Source organism: Acomys russatus, chromosome 15, assembly GCF_903995435.1.
Source record: "Acomys russatus chromosome 15, mAcoRus1.1, whole genome shotgun sequence".
Classification (NCBI taxonomy): Eukaryota; Metazoa; Chordata; class Mammalia; order Rodentia; family Muridae; genus Acomys; species Acomys russatus.
The window spans coordinates 41,461,652-41,476,752 of record NC_067151.1 but is presented as its reverse complement, the minus strand read 5'-3'; the positions used below and the strand labels follow the sequence as shown (position 1 = coordinate 41,476,752).

At 42.5% G+C, this 15,101-nt stretch overlaps 1 protein-coding gene across 1 annotated transcript in view; it reads left to right on the top strand.

Moving 5' to 3' along the window:
- Veph1 (ventricular zone expressed PH domain containing 1) overlaps window positions 1–15,101 on the top strand; it is a 205,494-nt gene that overhangs the window by 77,856 nt on the left and 112,537 nt on the right. Inside the window, exon 6 of the mRNA XM_051157270.1 lies at window positions 14,113–14,333. Within this exon, the coding sequence (XP_051013227.1) occupies window positions 14,113–14,333 (221 nt within the window). The remainder of the gene's footprint in view (window positions 1–14,112; window positions 14,334–15,101) is intronic.

The following is a 15,101-nucleotide window of genomic DNA, read 5'->3' as shown; positions in this document are numbered from 1 at the left end:
TTTTCTTTTCAGGTCTATTCTATTTGGTGTTCTGTAGGCCTCTTGTATGCTTGTATGCATCTCTTTCTTCAAATTGGGAAAATTTTCCTCCATTATTTGATTAAGGATGTGTTCTGGGCTGTGGAGTCGGCTGTTCAGTCTCTCCTGTATCCCTATTATTTGCAAGTTTCGTCTTTTCATGTGGCCTTTTAGTTCTTGAATGGTCTGTGTTAGAAGTTTTCAGATTTAGCATTTCCCTGAATGGTTGTTTCCAGTTCTGCGATTGTATCTTCAAGTCCTGATATTCGTTCTTCCATTTCTTGCAATCTGTTAGATAAGGCCACCTCTGAGATGCTTGCTTTCCTCTTTGCAGATCACGTTTTTCTTCTGTGTGTTCCTGCATCATAGCTTCCATTTTTATCTTCATGTCTTGGACTGTTTTAATGATTTCCATCATCTGGTTATTTATATTTTTCTGAAATTCTTCAAGTGCCTCTTTATATGACTCTTTTAACTCTTCAGCCCTCTTGTTTGCCTCCTCCTGCATTTGTTTACAGATTTTATTTGTTTCTTCCATTATCATCTTCTTTACTAAGAACTTGAGGTCATTTTCTTGCCTATCCATTGCTGTTAGATTCTCTAGGTTGTTTTCATTGGGAATGTTGGGATCTGGATGCCACATTGTTTTGGTTTTTGATAGCATTCTTACGCTGTCCTCTTGTCATTTTGATGGCTCCGATGTTGGAAGGTATTTTGTAGTGACCTTTGCTGGTTGAGAGTGGTTAATTTGATGACTGATTATAGGTCAGGTGCTCTTGCCTGTGGGGATCAGGGGGTATTTTTGTGGAACAGGTAGGTGATCCGGTTTCACTCCTGGTGATTTTCCTCTGCCCCCTGGGCTCCAGGCTGAGCCAGCCAAAGTAGATATCTGTTTGGACTTTACTGCTGTAATTCAGGTCAGCAGTCTTGGGACCTAGAATAAGGTCTGCACACAAACGTTCTGGTTGAGTAGGTTAATCCCAGCTGCCTGTCCTTCCTGTGGATTTGTAGTCAAGACCCCAGGTAGATCAGATCTTCTGGGGGTGTAGCTGTCTTTTAGCTCTGCCTCTATACCCTGTAGCAGTGCCCAACCTCTCCCAGTACTATATGCCTGGAGGGACCAGGGTCGCTCTTGGTCAGCAATTAGGCACTGCAAGCAAGACCCTCTTTTCGTCTCCCGATAGAGTGAGAGTGCCTGCCTTGCTCGGGCCAGGATCTCCACTGGACTCTCTCATTCGGAAAGCAGGGAGCGCAGTGCCAGGGCCTTGCGGCTGGACAATTAGTAAGACTGGCTCTGCAGAGCTCTGGCAACCACTCATGGAACCAAATCTTTCAGCTGGGGTATGTTGGACCCCTCACACTCTGGGTCAGCAATTAGACACTGCAAACACGACCCATCCACGTCTTGTTTCCCGATAATGTGAGAGTGCCTGCCTTGCTCAGGCCAGGATCTCCCACTGGGCTCACTCGTTGGGAAACAGGGAGCGCAGGGCCAGCTCAGCTGGTCTCTCATTCGGGGAGCAGAGAGCACAGGGCCAGGGCCTTGCGGCTGGGTGGTTAGTAAGACTGGTGCTGCAGCGCTCTGGCAGCCGCTCGCGGAACCAAATCTTCCTGCCAGGGTATGCTGGTCCTTTCAGACTCTAGGACAGCAATTAGACTCTGCAGACACGACCCATCCACTTCTCGTCTCCCGATAATGTGAGAGTGCCTGCCTTGCTCGGGCCAGGATCTCCAGCTGGGCTCTCTTGTTCGGGGAGCGGGGAGCGGGGAGCAGGGACCAGAGCATAGGACCAGTGCCTTGCGGCTGGGTAGGAACAATAGGGTTGCAGAGCTCTGGTGGAAGCCCGTGGAACCAGGTCTTCCTGCAGGGCTAATAAGTTCAGCTATAGCTCTAGGTAAGACCCACGTCTCCCGAAGGGTCTGTGGAAGCAGTTCAAGCTGATTGCTCACTGCCGCTGCTTGCAGGCTCAGTCTGCTGTGATTGGTGTTAAGTTTGGCCCCGGATGGCCAGCGAGCTGTAGTCCCACTATAGCTGTCTCTGTTGGGTCCCACCGCCTGTGTTTTCAGTCGGCCTAGGCGGGTGACCTCTGCAGTTTGGGGTGGTGTGAAAGGAGGAATCCTAGGGCAGATTCACCCTCTTCACTGAGACTCCTCTGGCTGGGGACTCTGGAAAAACCCCTCCCCATACAGCGAGTCTCTGCTTTATATACAGGCTGCAGTTTGCATGTGGATTCCGTTTCAGAGTTTGGGGAGTGCGTTTAGCACCTCTGGGATGTTGCTTGACCCAGGGGGGTAGGCCCCCTGTTTGGTCTGCGGCCTTTGGGGCCCCACTCACCTACAGTTCTCAAAGTCCAGCAATCTGTTGCTCCTCTTATGTCTCTGGTCTCCACGGAGTAGATCAGATACGTGGCTTAATGGTCGGCGCCATCTTGGAATCCCCAGAAATTTTCTTTTATGATTTTGTTGAAAATATTTTCTGAGCTTTGGAGCTGGGAGCCTTCTTCTTCTATTCCTATTACACTTAGATTTGGTCTTTTCATAATGTCCCAGGTTTCTTGGATGTTTTGGGTAAGGAACTTTTTGGATTTAACATATTCTTTGGCTAATGCACAAGTTTCTTCACTTGTATCTTCTATGCCTGAGATTCTCTCTTCCATCTCTTTTATTCTATTGATTGTTGGTGTCTGTAGTTCCTGTTCTTTTCCCTGGTTTTCCATCACCAGTATTCTCTCAGTGTGTTTTCTTTTCTTTCTTTCTTTCTTTTTCTTTCTTTTTTTTTTTTTTTTTTTTTTTTTCATCTATTTCTGTTTTCAGGTTTTAAACAGTTTTATTTATTTCCTTTACCTATTTGGTTATATTTTCTTGTATTTCTTTCTTCCTTTTCTTTTTGTTTTTGATTTTTTTTTCACGACAGGGTTTCTTTGTCGATCTTTGGCTGTCCTGAACTCACTTTGTAGACCAGGCTGGCCTCAAACTCACAGACATCTGCCTGCCTCTGTCTTCTCAAGTGCTGGGATTACAGGCATATACCACTGCTTGTCTTCCGGTATTTCTTTAAGGAATTTATTCATTTCTCTTTAAGGGCCTCCTCTATTATCTTAATAAGATTGGATTTAAGGTCATCTTCTTGTGCTTTAGCTGTGTGAGACTATCCAAGGCTTGTTGTAGTAGGATAGCTGGACTGTGGTGGTACCATGTTGCCCTGCCTCTTGTCTATTGTGTTCCTTAGCCATCTGGTTGTTCCTGCTGTTGGCTAAATGTTCCTGATACTGGCAGGAATCTTCCTTGGGGAGGCCCATGGGCTTCACAATAGAGCTCAGGGAATAGCATGCTGCTCATCTTTGATGGCTGTGCTCCAGGTGGACCTGAATGTTCCTGGGCCATGCAGGTCTCCTCAAGAAGGCAGACAGAGCCATAGGCCTGATGATGGAGCTTGGACAACAGACCAAAGCTCACTGCTACTGGCTGTGCCCCAAGGGTCCTGGCAGGCCAGGATTTTTTTCTTAATTAAATCATTTGAAACCAAAAGATCTACCTCTAATCCAGATCTTTGATATGATAATCTAAACCATGCCTTCTGCTGGCAGCCTATATAAAGGACATGGTAGACTGAAAGCTCACTCTCTTTTTCTGCTTGCTTTCATTCTTGCTACTAAGTCCATTCTTTCACTGGCATTAGAATCTACTTCTGCAGAATTCCATCAAATACTGAAAACTGGCTGAAACATCCAGCCTCATGGACTGAACAACTGCTGGATTCTTGGAAGTTCTGCTCACAGACAGCTATTATTGGATTAGCTAAACTATAGCTTGTAAATCATTCTAATAAATCTCCTTTATAAATATAGATTTAAATGACAGAGGGATTCATTCTATAAGTTTTGTTGTTGTAGAAAACCCTAACTAATAAAGACTTGTTACCATAACTGATTCTAGAGCAACAGAGATATAAGGATGAATATTTTAAGTACCTGGAATAGGCTTTCTAATTTGTCAACACCTACAGTGACTGAAAACCCATGGTATGAACTGTTTTACAAACTTGAAACAAATGCATTTTATTATCCCGATTCTCCAATTGTGAGAAGAAACTGTTTTGGTGACTCTGTATATAAAAGTTTGACTGTTTGTGGAAAAGTAAGGAAAATGATGATGCTGGACAGTTGGTTCAAGCATCTTTGGATACATTGACAAAGGAAAAGAATGCGCTCCTTGATCAAATTAACCAATGTCTACCATCTCAGAATATGGCAAAGGGCAATGAACACATTATAATGTTGACTTGCTCCAGATGTATAGACAGCATAAAAGCTTCTCAGTGTGCCCTGTAAGAAAATCTTTTCTCCAGCAGCCACAGAGCTCAAGTTATATAAACATGACCTTAGCCCTCATTATATGGTTAGCTGAATTACAGAAAAATTCAAGTCCCAGCTTCAGAAGGTGTTGGCAGTCATTACTTGGTAAATGATGGGTTCCTGTATTTTGGGATGAGGATATGTGAGAGTACCCTATGGAAGCTGAGAACTTCGAACCCTCACATTCTCAAGGATTTATCTCACCTGCGGAAGTAGTTACTCCACACTCAGCAGAAGATGGACTCCTACCTTCACCTCTTGAAATGTTGCTCTAACCAACTTTGACTGAGGAAAATAACCCTTCATTGTCAGCTAAACCAGCAATGACTTTCTCTGAAGGAAACAGCAGGCAAGACACTACTGTTAGCCAGGGCCTACTAATACTTGCTTCTAGACCTATAACCTCACTGAAGGATAAGCAGGCTCCTAGAGGGGAGGAAGAAAGTGTAGTCCATGAACATGTGTGTTAACAACACTAAAGAGCTTAACGAGTTTGCTAATTCATTCAAGCAGAAGTCTGGGGGATATTTGTGGGGATGGATTTTAAGGGTGTGGGATAATGGTGGAAGAAACATAAAACTGGATCAGGCTGATTTTCTTGATATGGGTCCAATGAGTTGGGATTCTGGGTTGTAGTATGGAAGCTCACACAGTTAAGAGTGAAAAAAAGTGTCTTTGGATGTTTGGCTGAAGCAGTTGTCAAAGGATGGCCTATTGAAAGAGTCAGAGATGCCTGATATCCCTTGACTTAGTGTTGATGAAGGGATTTTTAAGGCTCAGGGAAACCACAATGCTAGGGTGGATACTCTGTGTAAAACCCAGTCCTCTATAATGGGAAGGCCCAGAAGACATGCCCCTCACTAATCCTATAAGATACAAAATGGTGAGAAGGACACCAGCGTATTTGAAGAGCTTTGTTGTCACCTTTATTTATTGTGCCAGACCTTAGGACTGGAGATGCTTCTCCTCAGTTGGATGAATTAAATGTCATTATCATAATGGGCAGCACAGACAAAATAATACTCATAATGGCCTGACCCATGATGGTTAGCGCGGGTAAAGTGAATTTTATGGTGGCGTGACTCACATGGACCTTTGGTACTGGCTAGTCAATCCTGGTGTTTCCAGACATGGAAGAGATAAGAAACCTACTGAAATTTTTATTTGATCTAAATAAAACCACACACTTCTGTGTGATCTATATATGTGGAAAAGTTCTCAAACTAATGAAAGAAAGGCCACCTTGGATCTTGGCAAAAGGGAGTCCCAGCCCAGGAATCAGTTTCCAAATGATGCAGTTTTCAGAACAGAACCCCTTAAATAAAGAGACAGTTCCCCTGGAGGAAGGATCTTGATAAAATCCCTAAAAGTTTTACTGTTAGCCTTTCCCCAGTACTACCCCCAGAGGGACATGTTGTGGGTTATTTACCAGAGAAGACTGGTTGGATGAGGGTTTAACCCAATAGGAAATCTTTATGAACTGGCTAGCAATTATCTGGGTGCTTGGGATCCCAGCATAGCATTGAGCTCTTTCTCAGGATGAGCTTTTAAGAAAAAGAAAAAAAAATTACTGGGTTGACATATTTCAGTTAACAAGATCAGTTAGCCAGAAGTGGAACTAAAGCTAAAAAACAAAGTTTGTACATTTTGAGACTTTCCCAGAACTATGGCCTTTGATGGATTAGGCTTTTGTTTTCATTTCAGTAGGTGGTGCAGTCTACATGCTGAGTTTTACAGCCTGAATGGCACTTTCATCATGGAGTCAATTGTGCTAAGGTCTCAGGGCCTAGAAAGACCTGGAGCCCTGTTACAGGACCTAGAGTTTTTACAAGGGTAACTGTACACTAAGGGAAGGAAACAATCAGACTTCCCAGGCTCTATCAGATCCTGGTTCTGAACTCATGCTGATTCCAGAAGATCCCACAAAACATTGCAGCCCTCTAGTTAAAGTAGGATCTTATTATGTCAGGGGATTTATGGAATTTGTGGGGATGTCCAAGTCACAGTAGGCCTAGTTGGTCCCCAAAACTTATCCCGTGGCTATTTCCCCAATCCTGGAAGGTATAAATGGGATAGATATTCTTAGAAATTGGCAGAATTCTCACATTGGCTCCTTAACCTGTGCAGCAAGGACTAGTTTGGTTGGAAAGTCATAGAAGCCTTTAGAGTTGCCTCTAAAATAGTAGATTAAAAATAGTATCAAATTCTTGGAGGAATTGTAGAGATTAGTGTCTCCATCAAAGACATGAAAGATGAGTAAGTAGTGGTTCCTACAACATCTCCCTCTAACTCTCCTATCTGACTGGTACAGAAGACAGATGGATCATAGAGAATGACAGTTAAGTATTGAAAAGTCAATCAAGTAGTGACCAGTTGTACCAGATGTGATATCCATAACAGCAGATCAGCCATCTCCTGATACATAGCTAGCAGCAATTGATTTAGAAAATTACTTTCTCTTGGTGCCTGTCCATAAAGACCACCACAAGCAATTTGCTTTCAGTTGGTGAGACCAGCAGTACACCTTCACAGTTTTACCTCAAGGATACATTAACCCTCCAGCCCCCTGTCAAAACTTAGTTAGAAGGGATCTTGATCACCTGTCTCTTCCCCAAAATATGACATTGGTTCACTGCATTGATAACATTATACTGATTGGACCAAGTGAGGAGGTCACAGCCTTGGAGTTGTTGGTAACGTGTATATGCATCAGAGCATCAGAAATAAATTCAACCAAAACTCAAGGGCCTTCTACCTCAGTGAAACTCTTAGGAGTCTTGTGATGTGGGACATGCAGACATATTCTTTCTAAGATGAAAGATAAATTATTGCACCTGGCCCGTCCCATCACTAACACACACACACACACACACACACACACACACACACACACACCATTTAGTGGGTCTATTTGGAATCTAGAGACAGCACATTCCTTATTTGGGTGTATTACTCCCACCCATATACCAAGTGACTCAGAGAGCTGCTAGCTTTGTGTGGGGCCTGGAATACATATTATCAGTTGAGTGAGGAAGAAAGGACTAGGATGGACCTGGTATGCTGTTGGCTTTGCACATTTTGTAGGAACCACCCAGATATGGACAGCTGAAGCATCACAACCCCCTTATGGGACATCAGCAAAGGGAAATCTTCACAATGGGAAGAACTTCAGGCTGTACACATGTTCATATATTTTTTTGGAAAGAGAAATGTCCAGATGTGATTCACAGGCTGTAGCCAATTGATTGGCTGGATGGTCAGGGACTTGGAAAGAGCATGACTGAAAAACTGGTGAGAAAGGCATCTGGGGTATAAGTATGTGGATAGATCTCTCCACATGAGCAAAGGAGGGACAGGTATTTGTGATCATCAAAAGGCCACTTCCACTAAGGAGGAGTTCAATAATCAAGTAGACATAATGACCCATTCAGTGGACAGTCAACTCTTCTTCATCCACTCATGTCATTGTCCAATGGGCCCATGAACAAAGTGGCCATGGTCGCAGAGATGGGAATTATGTGTGGGCTCAAGAACATGTACTTCCGTTCAGCAAGGCTGACCTGGCTCCAACTACTGTTGAGTGCCAGATCTGCCAATAGCAGAAGCCAATACTGAGCCCCACTTTTGCATCATTCCTTCCCCAGGATGACCAGCCAGCAACCTGTTGGCAGGCTGACTGCATTGGACAACTTCCTTTGTAGAAAGGACAACATTTTGTTCTTACTAGAGTAGATACTTATCCTGTTTCTAGATTTGCCTTTTCTGGATGCAATGCTTCTGCTAAAACCACCACACATGAACTCACAGAATGCCTTATCCCACCATCATGGTTTTCCACATGATATTGCATCTAATCAAGAATCTCAGTTCATAGATGGAGAAGTGAGACACTGAGCCCAGGATTGCGGAGGCTGCTGGTCTAACTATGCTCCCGACCATCCTGTAGTAGCTGGCCAGATAGAAAGGTGGAATGGCCCTTCGAAGGCTACTGTGCCAACTAGGTGTGCCAGAAGGCATTATATGCTTTGAATGAGTATCTAATATATGGCATAGTTTCCCCTGTAGCCAGAATCCATGACTCCAGGAATCCATGGGGTGGAAAGTGTAATAACTCCACTCGCTATCACCCCTAGTGACTCCCTAGGAAAATTTTTTGCTTACTTATCCCATGACCTTATATTCTGCTGGCCTCAAAGTCTTGGTTCTAGAGAGGGGAGCACTCCTACCAGCATCCACAACAAACATCCATTGAACTGGAAGCTCAGAAGTCCCCCTGGCCACTTTACATTCTGCTGCCCTAAAGTCAACAGGCTAAGAAAAGGAATAACAGTGTTAGGAGGGGTGATTGACCCATATGGGGAAACTGGATTGCTTCTCCACATGGAGGTGAGAAAGATTAAGTCTGGAGTCTACAGCAGCCTAATCCAGGAGGATGAAAAAGGTCACAGACACATCAGGAAAGGAAGTATGGGTCACTCTTCCAGGAAAAGAACCACAGCTAGCTGAGGTGCTTGCTGAAGGTGGAGGAAATACAGAGTGGATAGTAGAGCAAGGTATTTGTAAGTATTAGCTAAGTCCATATGACCAGTTGAAAAAAAAAAACAGAATTATAAATGACATGAGTGTTTCTCTTGTATTTTGTTAAGAATGTGTTTGTACAGATAGTTGTTTTCTTTACTGAAATGTTTTAATATGTGATATAGCATCAATTAAGGGATTTTGAATGGTTATCATATTTAAGAAGAGATACTAGAAGAATGTCCCTCAAGGGAAATTGCCACCTATTCTAAATGTAATACATTTGTGGTTGTATGAGGATAGTTATATCATATTCGGCATAATTATGACCTGATTAAATATATAATGTGTTTGCGATTGTGCGTGGGATAATTATATCATGCTAGATTTAATTATGACATGGTTATTGTTTTCATTTGGAAATCTCAGTTGTCAACTTGACTACATATGATATTAAATAAAACTCAAATGCCTGGGCATACCTGTGAGGAAATTTTTGTTAATGAAAGCATTTGAAGTGGGAAGATTAATTTCTAATCCAGATCTTTGAGGTGAGGAAATAAACCTTTAATGCAGGTCTTTTGAGGTGGGAAGGTAGAGACAGGTAGAGACAGAGGTAGATGTAGATATAGGTGTAGATAGATCCATAGATCCGTTCTCTAAGGTCTGTTCCTCTAGAGAACATTGATTAACATAGCACTCTACGAGGTGTGTGTTGGGGAGGGGGGGTTGCTAAGTGAGACGTAGCTGGAGGAGGTAGATTCCTAGGGGCAGGCGTTCACATTCTTATCCTGGTCCGAATTCCTGTCATTTTCTATTTTCAGACTGCTAATGCAATGTCAGTCTCTGTTCAAAAATATGGGCTGATCCCCTTGAGCTGTAAGCTCAAATAAACCCTTCCCTTAAGTTGCCTCTTGCCAGGTATTTTGTTACAAAAGAAAGTGTGTGTGTTTGTGTGTGTGTGTGTGTGTGTGTGTGTGTGTGTGTCAGGGGAATCAATATACTGTGGATATCAAAACCCAAAAGTGTTCCATTCCTTTATAGAAGACAATGCTTAATGTGCTCATCCTCTTGTAGATGCCATGTTATCCCTAAATGACCTAGACCATCTAACACCATGAAAGTGCCGTGCAGGCCCACGTTCGTGTTGAAATGCTTAGGGAATAATGACAAGAATGGTCCACCCACGTGCAGCACAGATGCCAAGCCCCCCCCCCGAATATTTTAATCTGCAGTTTGTTGAGTCCACAGATGTGGATCTCCATGTCACAGACTGCATCAGTTTCTGGTGATAAAATCTGAGGTAGGAGTGAAAATTCAAGTTTTGAAAATCTGTACCCACCAATCTGAACATGGCAGGGGATTTCCTGATTAGAAGTATGGTAGAAAAATGCAATTAGACCCTTATTTGTCACCATGCACAAAACTCAAGTCCAAGTGGATTAAAGACCTCAACTTAAAACCAGAGACATTAATTCAGTTAGAGGAAAAAGTGGGTAAGAGCCTGGGACACATAGGCACAGGAAACAACTTCCTGAACAGTTCACCAACAGCCCAGGCCTTAATATCAACAATTAATAAATGGGACCTCATGAGGCTGAGAAGCTTCTGTAAGGCAGGAGACACTGTCAAGAGAACAAAACGACAGCCTACAGACTGGGAAAAGATCTTCACCAACCCTTCATCTGACAAAGGTTTAATATCCAAAATATATAAAGAATTCAAGAAATTAAACACCACAAAACCAAACAACCCAATTGTGAAATGGGGCTTGGAACTTAACAGAGAATTCTCAACAGAGGAATATCAAATGGCCGAGAAACACTTAAAGAAATGCTCGTCCTTGTTAGTCATCAGAGAAATGCAAATCAAAACGACACTGAGATTCCATCTTACACTCATCAGAATGGCTAAGATCAAAAACTCTAATGACACCACATGTTGGCGAGGATGTGGAGAGAGAGGAACACTTCTTCATTGCTGGTGGGAATGCAGACTAGTACAACCACTTTGGAAAGCTATCTGGCGCTTTCTCAGAAAAATGGGAATAGGGCTTCCTCAAGACCCAGCCATCCCACTCCTTGGAATATACCCAGAAGACGCACTACCACACAACAGGGACATATGCTCAACCATGTTCATAGCTGCTTTATACATAATAGCCAGAACATGGAAACAGCCTAGTGTCCCTCAGTAGAAGAATGGACTAAGAAACTGTGGTACATTTACACTATGGAATACTACTCAGCTATTAAAAACGAGGAATTCCCAAAATTTGTAGACAAATGGATTGATCTAGAAATTATCATAATGAGTGAGTTCACCCAGAAGCAAAAAGAGACAAACAGTATATACTCACTTATATCAAGACACTAGTCCAAGGGATACGTACCATGAAAAACTTTACTTACCAAGAAAGTGGGTCAGAGGAGAGGACATCCTATTGAGACTTTAGGCAAGAGTAGCATGGAAGAATAGGGAAATAGTAGGACCCACAGGGTCCTGGAAACCTACAAGAAGAACTTTATGACAGGCAGATCTGGGTCCTGGGGTCCTCCTCAAACTAAGGCACTAGGCAAGAGGTACGGTAATATCAACAGTTGAGATTTGGGGGTTTTTTCTGTTGTTGTTTTCTCCTTTAAAATATGTTTTATTAGTTGATTGGTGATTTTATACCTGCGATTCAATCATATTTTCCAATATTCCTTTGCTCTCAGCATCACCCATCACTCCCGACTCCTTCAAAATTATGTCCTCTTTAAGAAAAAATAGTAATCCTTTGAGTCTTTTTATGCTGCCCATATGTTCATGGATGTTGGACAATCCACTGGAGTGTGGACAACACCCTTAAAGTAAACTGTTTCCCATACTTAAGGCCATCAATTGTCAACAGCTCCTTAGCTATGGGTGGGAACTCATGAGCCCTTTCCCCCTTTTTCAAATGCAATGTTTTCTGTTATGATAGCGTAAAGTGCATCCACATTTAGAAGATATGCCTATCTCGGTGAACCAATGTCTTGCCAAATAACCAATGCTTAATGGTATAATATCATGCATGGGTAAAAGACTCATTCAAACAACAACATAGACTGGTAGATTTTAATGTAACAGAGTACAAAAATATTAATATTTCATGTTGTTACTACCTCTTGATTTCATGGAGTATTCATGAAGAATATGTTTAATTATCAAGACGATTTTGAAAACAGTCCTTCTTTCCCCAGCTATATAACCTATGTGAGGCCAGATATAACACGGCAGATAAAAAGCAGATATGACAATACAGTTTTTTTTATGCATGGGAGCAATCGTTATACTACAGAGATTTGCAAAAGTTCTGCTTTGGAGAGTGAGTTTTTCATAAACATATGTATCTAACATACACATGGTTCATTGTTTGTAGATGAACTGGTGAGTGTAACTTTGCAGTTTAGTTTCCAAATGGCAAATATCAGTGCATACATCCCAGACAAACAGACACTTGTTGGAGCCTTCAAACATTTTAAAAAGAGGCAAAGGTCCCTCCCTACAAACAAAAGGCTTGAAAATTGCCAGCCTATTTTGTATTTACAGAGTATTTATGATACTTAGAAGGCAAGTCAAATGTGATTAAGCAAAAAGAACTGCATAACTATGATTGTAAATAGGAGGCCTGAAGGGGTATGGACTAACTCATGATCTTGCGTTTGGTAGGAAGGGCTGGTCCCATAGCCAGTGAGGGTACAATTCAGAGACAGAGAGTTATATGTAGCTTTGAGCATGTTAGTCTGTGCTCAGTGTCCACTCTGCAAAATGATAGCCACCGTGTTCCTTACCTCATGATGTCACTCTGAGGATCCCGTGAGTACTGAGAGGAGGAGGGCGAGCCTTGACACTTAGACTAACTGTCCTCGTGTAGCCACTATTTGTATTTTAATACTAAATAATGGGTCTGGGTGGATGGCGACTGGACCACATTATGACACGCAGGTGCTGCTGACCCGCCTCATCGAGGGAAGACAGAAAGCACAAAGATGCAGTATGAAGCCCCAGAGACAAAATATTTGGTATCTGAGAAAGAAATCAGAATTCCCTAATCCCCTTCTTGTTCTAGCATCACACTTTCTCATCCAAAATCACATCTGTTACCCCTGTGAGGTACCTGGATGTGCTCCAAGGTTTCAGAACAGATGATGTGAAGTTGGCATGGATTCATATGCTGGGTCCTGAGCAGTTAGGAGTTGGGAGTTTTCTTGTTCCTGCAATGTGATTAATTTTCCCTTCAACTCAGTTTGGCTTCCAGAGGATCATTCAGAATGAGGCTGATTTCAGCAAATATGCACACGGCCACCTTCACCACCAGGAAGATAAATGCTTCTAAGACAAATAATTTTCTTTTTTTTCTTTTTTTTTTTTTTTTTTAATGGTGAAAAAGTGTTTGGACTGATGATGGAGAAAGAATCTATGGATCATCACAGGGCCTTACACATGCTATGAAACTGCTGTGGCAACTGAGCTACATTGGCAGCTTAGCAAATACTGTCCCCAAAACTAGAGGGACACATAAACATTTGTGGAATGACTGTAGAATGCTAAAGAAGAATCCCACCATGAGCCTGGGGAACTTACAAGTTTGAACTTACACTGTCAGCGAGGCAAACAGTAAATAAAATGTCACATCCCACGTGGCCCCACTTCTAGATCTCCCTACTTCCCCATATCAAGCAGGATGAATTTTACTCTAACTTTAACTCTAACTGCTGGGTATCAATTGTTAAAAAAAAAAAAAATCCTTATTGAATTTGAATGTTACCTTCTCTCTGAGATGTGCCTAGTGTACTGTTTTAATATTAATTTCCTGGGATCTCCTATTCCTGCCTCATCTTTATTTTGAGGCACATTTCTTCATTCAAACTTACCACGTATTTTGCATAGGTATTTTGTGACTGTCTGTCTGCTTCCTCATGACAGTAAATTCCCATCCTTATCCATCTGGGATGTGCTCGTAACTTCTAAGATGAGCCTGGCATGTGATGAAGATATTCCACTTCTGTCTTGTGACTTTAAGTTGAGAACAGGAAATGTCTCTGTGATACATTTCATATCATGAGCTCACACAGGTACACTGTCTTCAAAAGTGCCTGCCCTGTGAATATCACCCATATTTCTTTGAAGAAACTTAGTTCATGTACTTTGATATTATATTGTCCTACAGACTTCTGTTGTTCATTGTTGTTGGCAGGAGAGAGCCAGGAGCTGCCTGCGATATCTGGTAAGCCAGCTGGCTAACATGGAGCATTCGTTTCACCATATTCTCCTTCTGGAAATTAAGAGCATCACTGATACCTTCTCCTCCATCCTGGGCCCTCACAGCAGGGACATCTTCCGAATGAGCAACAGCTTCACCAACGTTGCCAAGCTGCTCTCCCGACAACTGGAAAACAGCAAGGCTGGGAATGGCAGGTGAGCAGGCACTTCTGAGAAGCTCCTTGGGGAGATGCTGGGAACCAACCGTGGAGACAAAGCCCAGACAGCAATGCCTTCCTTGGTAGTAGTGAGACTTGCCAAAGGAAGCCACACCCACAGTCACCCAAGAGTAACTTCTGAATGAATTAGGTCACTTGCCAGAATTCCTCTGTATTTATAGAAACCAAATATAGCAAAAGTCTAAAAGAAGTGCAAAATATGATAAAGAAATAAGAATGAAGTACAAACGGCATTGCCAAGAAGTGCCCATTTGTTTACTCAATAAGCATCTGATAGCAGTTTACTCTGAAGCAGGAATCTAAGAGAGATAAACAGAGAACGGTCCTTGTAACCAAGGAGGTCGCTGTTTAAAAGATTCTATGAGTATTTAAATAATGAGTGAATACAATTAGAGGCTAGAGAAAAGCTAAAGATGAGTTCAAGGAATTTGGAGAATGATGAGATGATCAAATCTACCTGTTTATGGGCAAAGAAAGGGTAAAATTGAGATCAAGAAATATCCCCTGGAGGGGCATGTCCCACGAAAGCCTTCACTTACCAGGAAACTGGGACAGAGGGGAGGACATCCTATTGGGACTCTAGATGAGAGAAGCATGGGAGAATAGCAAAAGTAGAAGGATCCAGAGGGTCCTAGAAACCTACAAGTAGAACATTATGATAGGCAGATTTGGGCCCAGGGGTCCCGCTCAAACTAAGGCACCAGCCAAGGACAATACAGGCGGTAAACTTTAAACCCCTACCCAG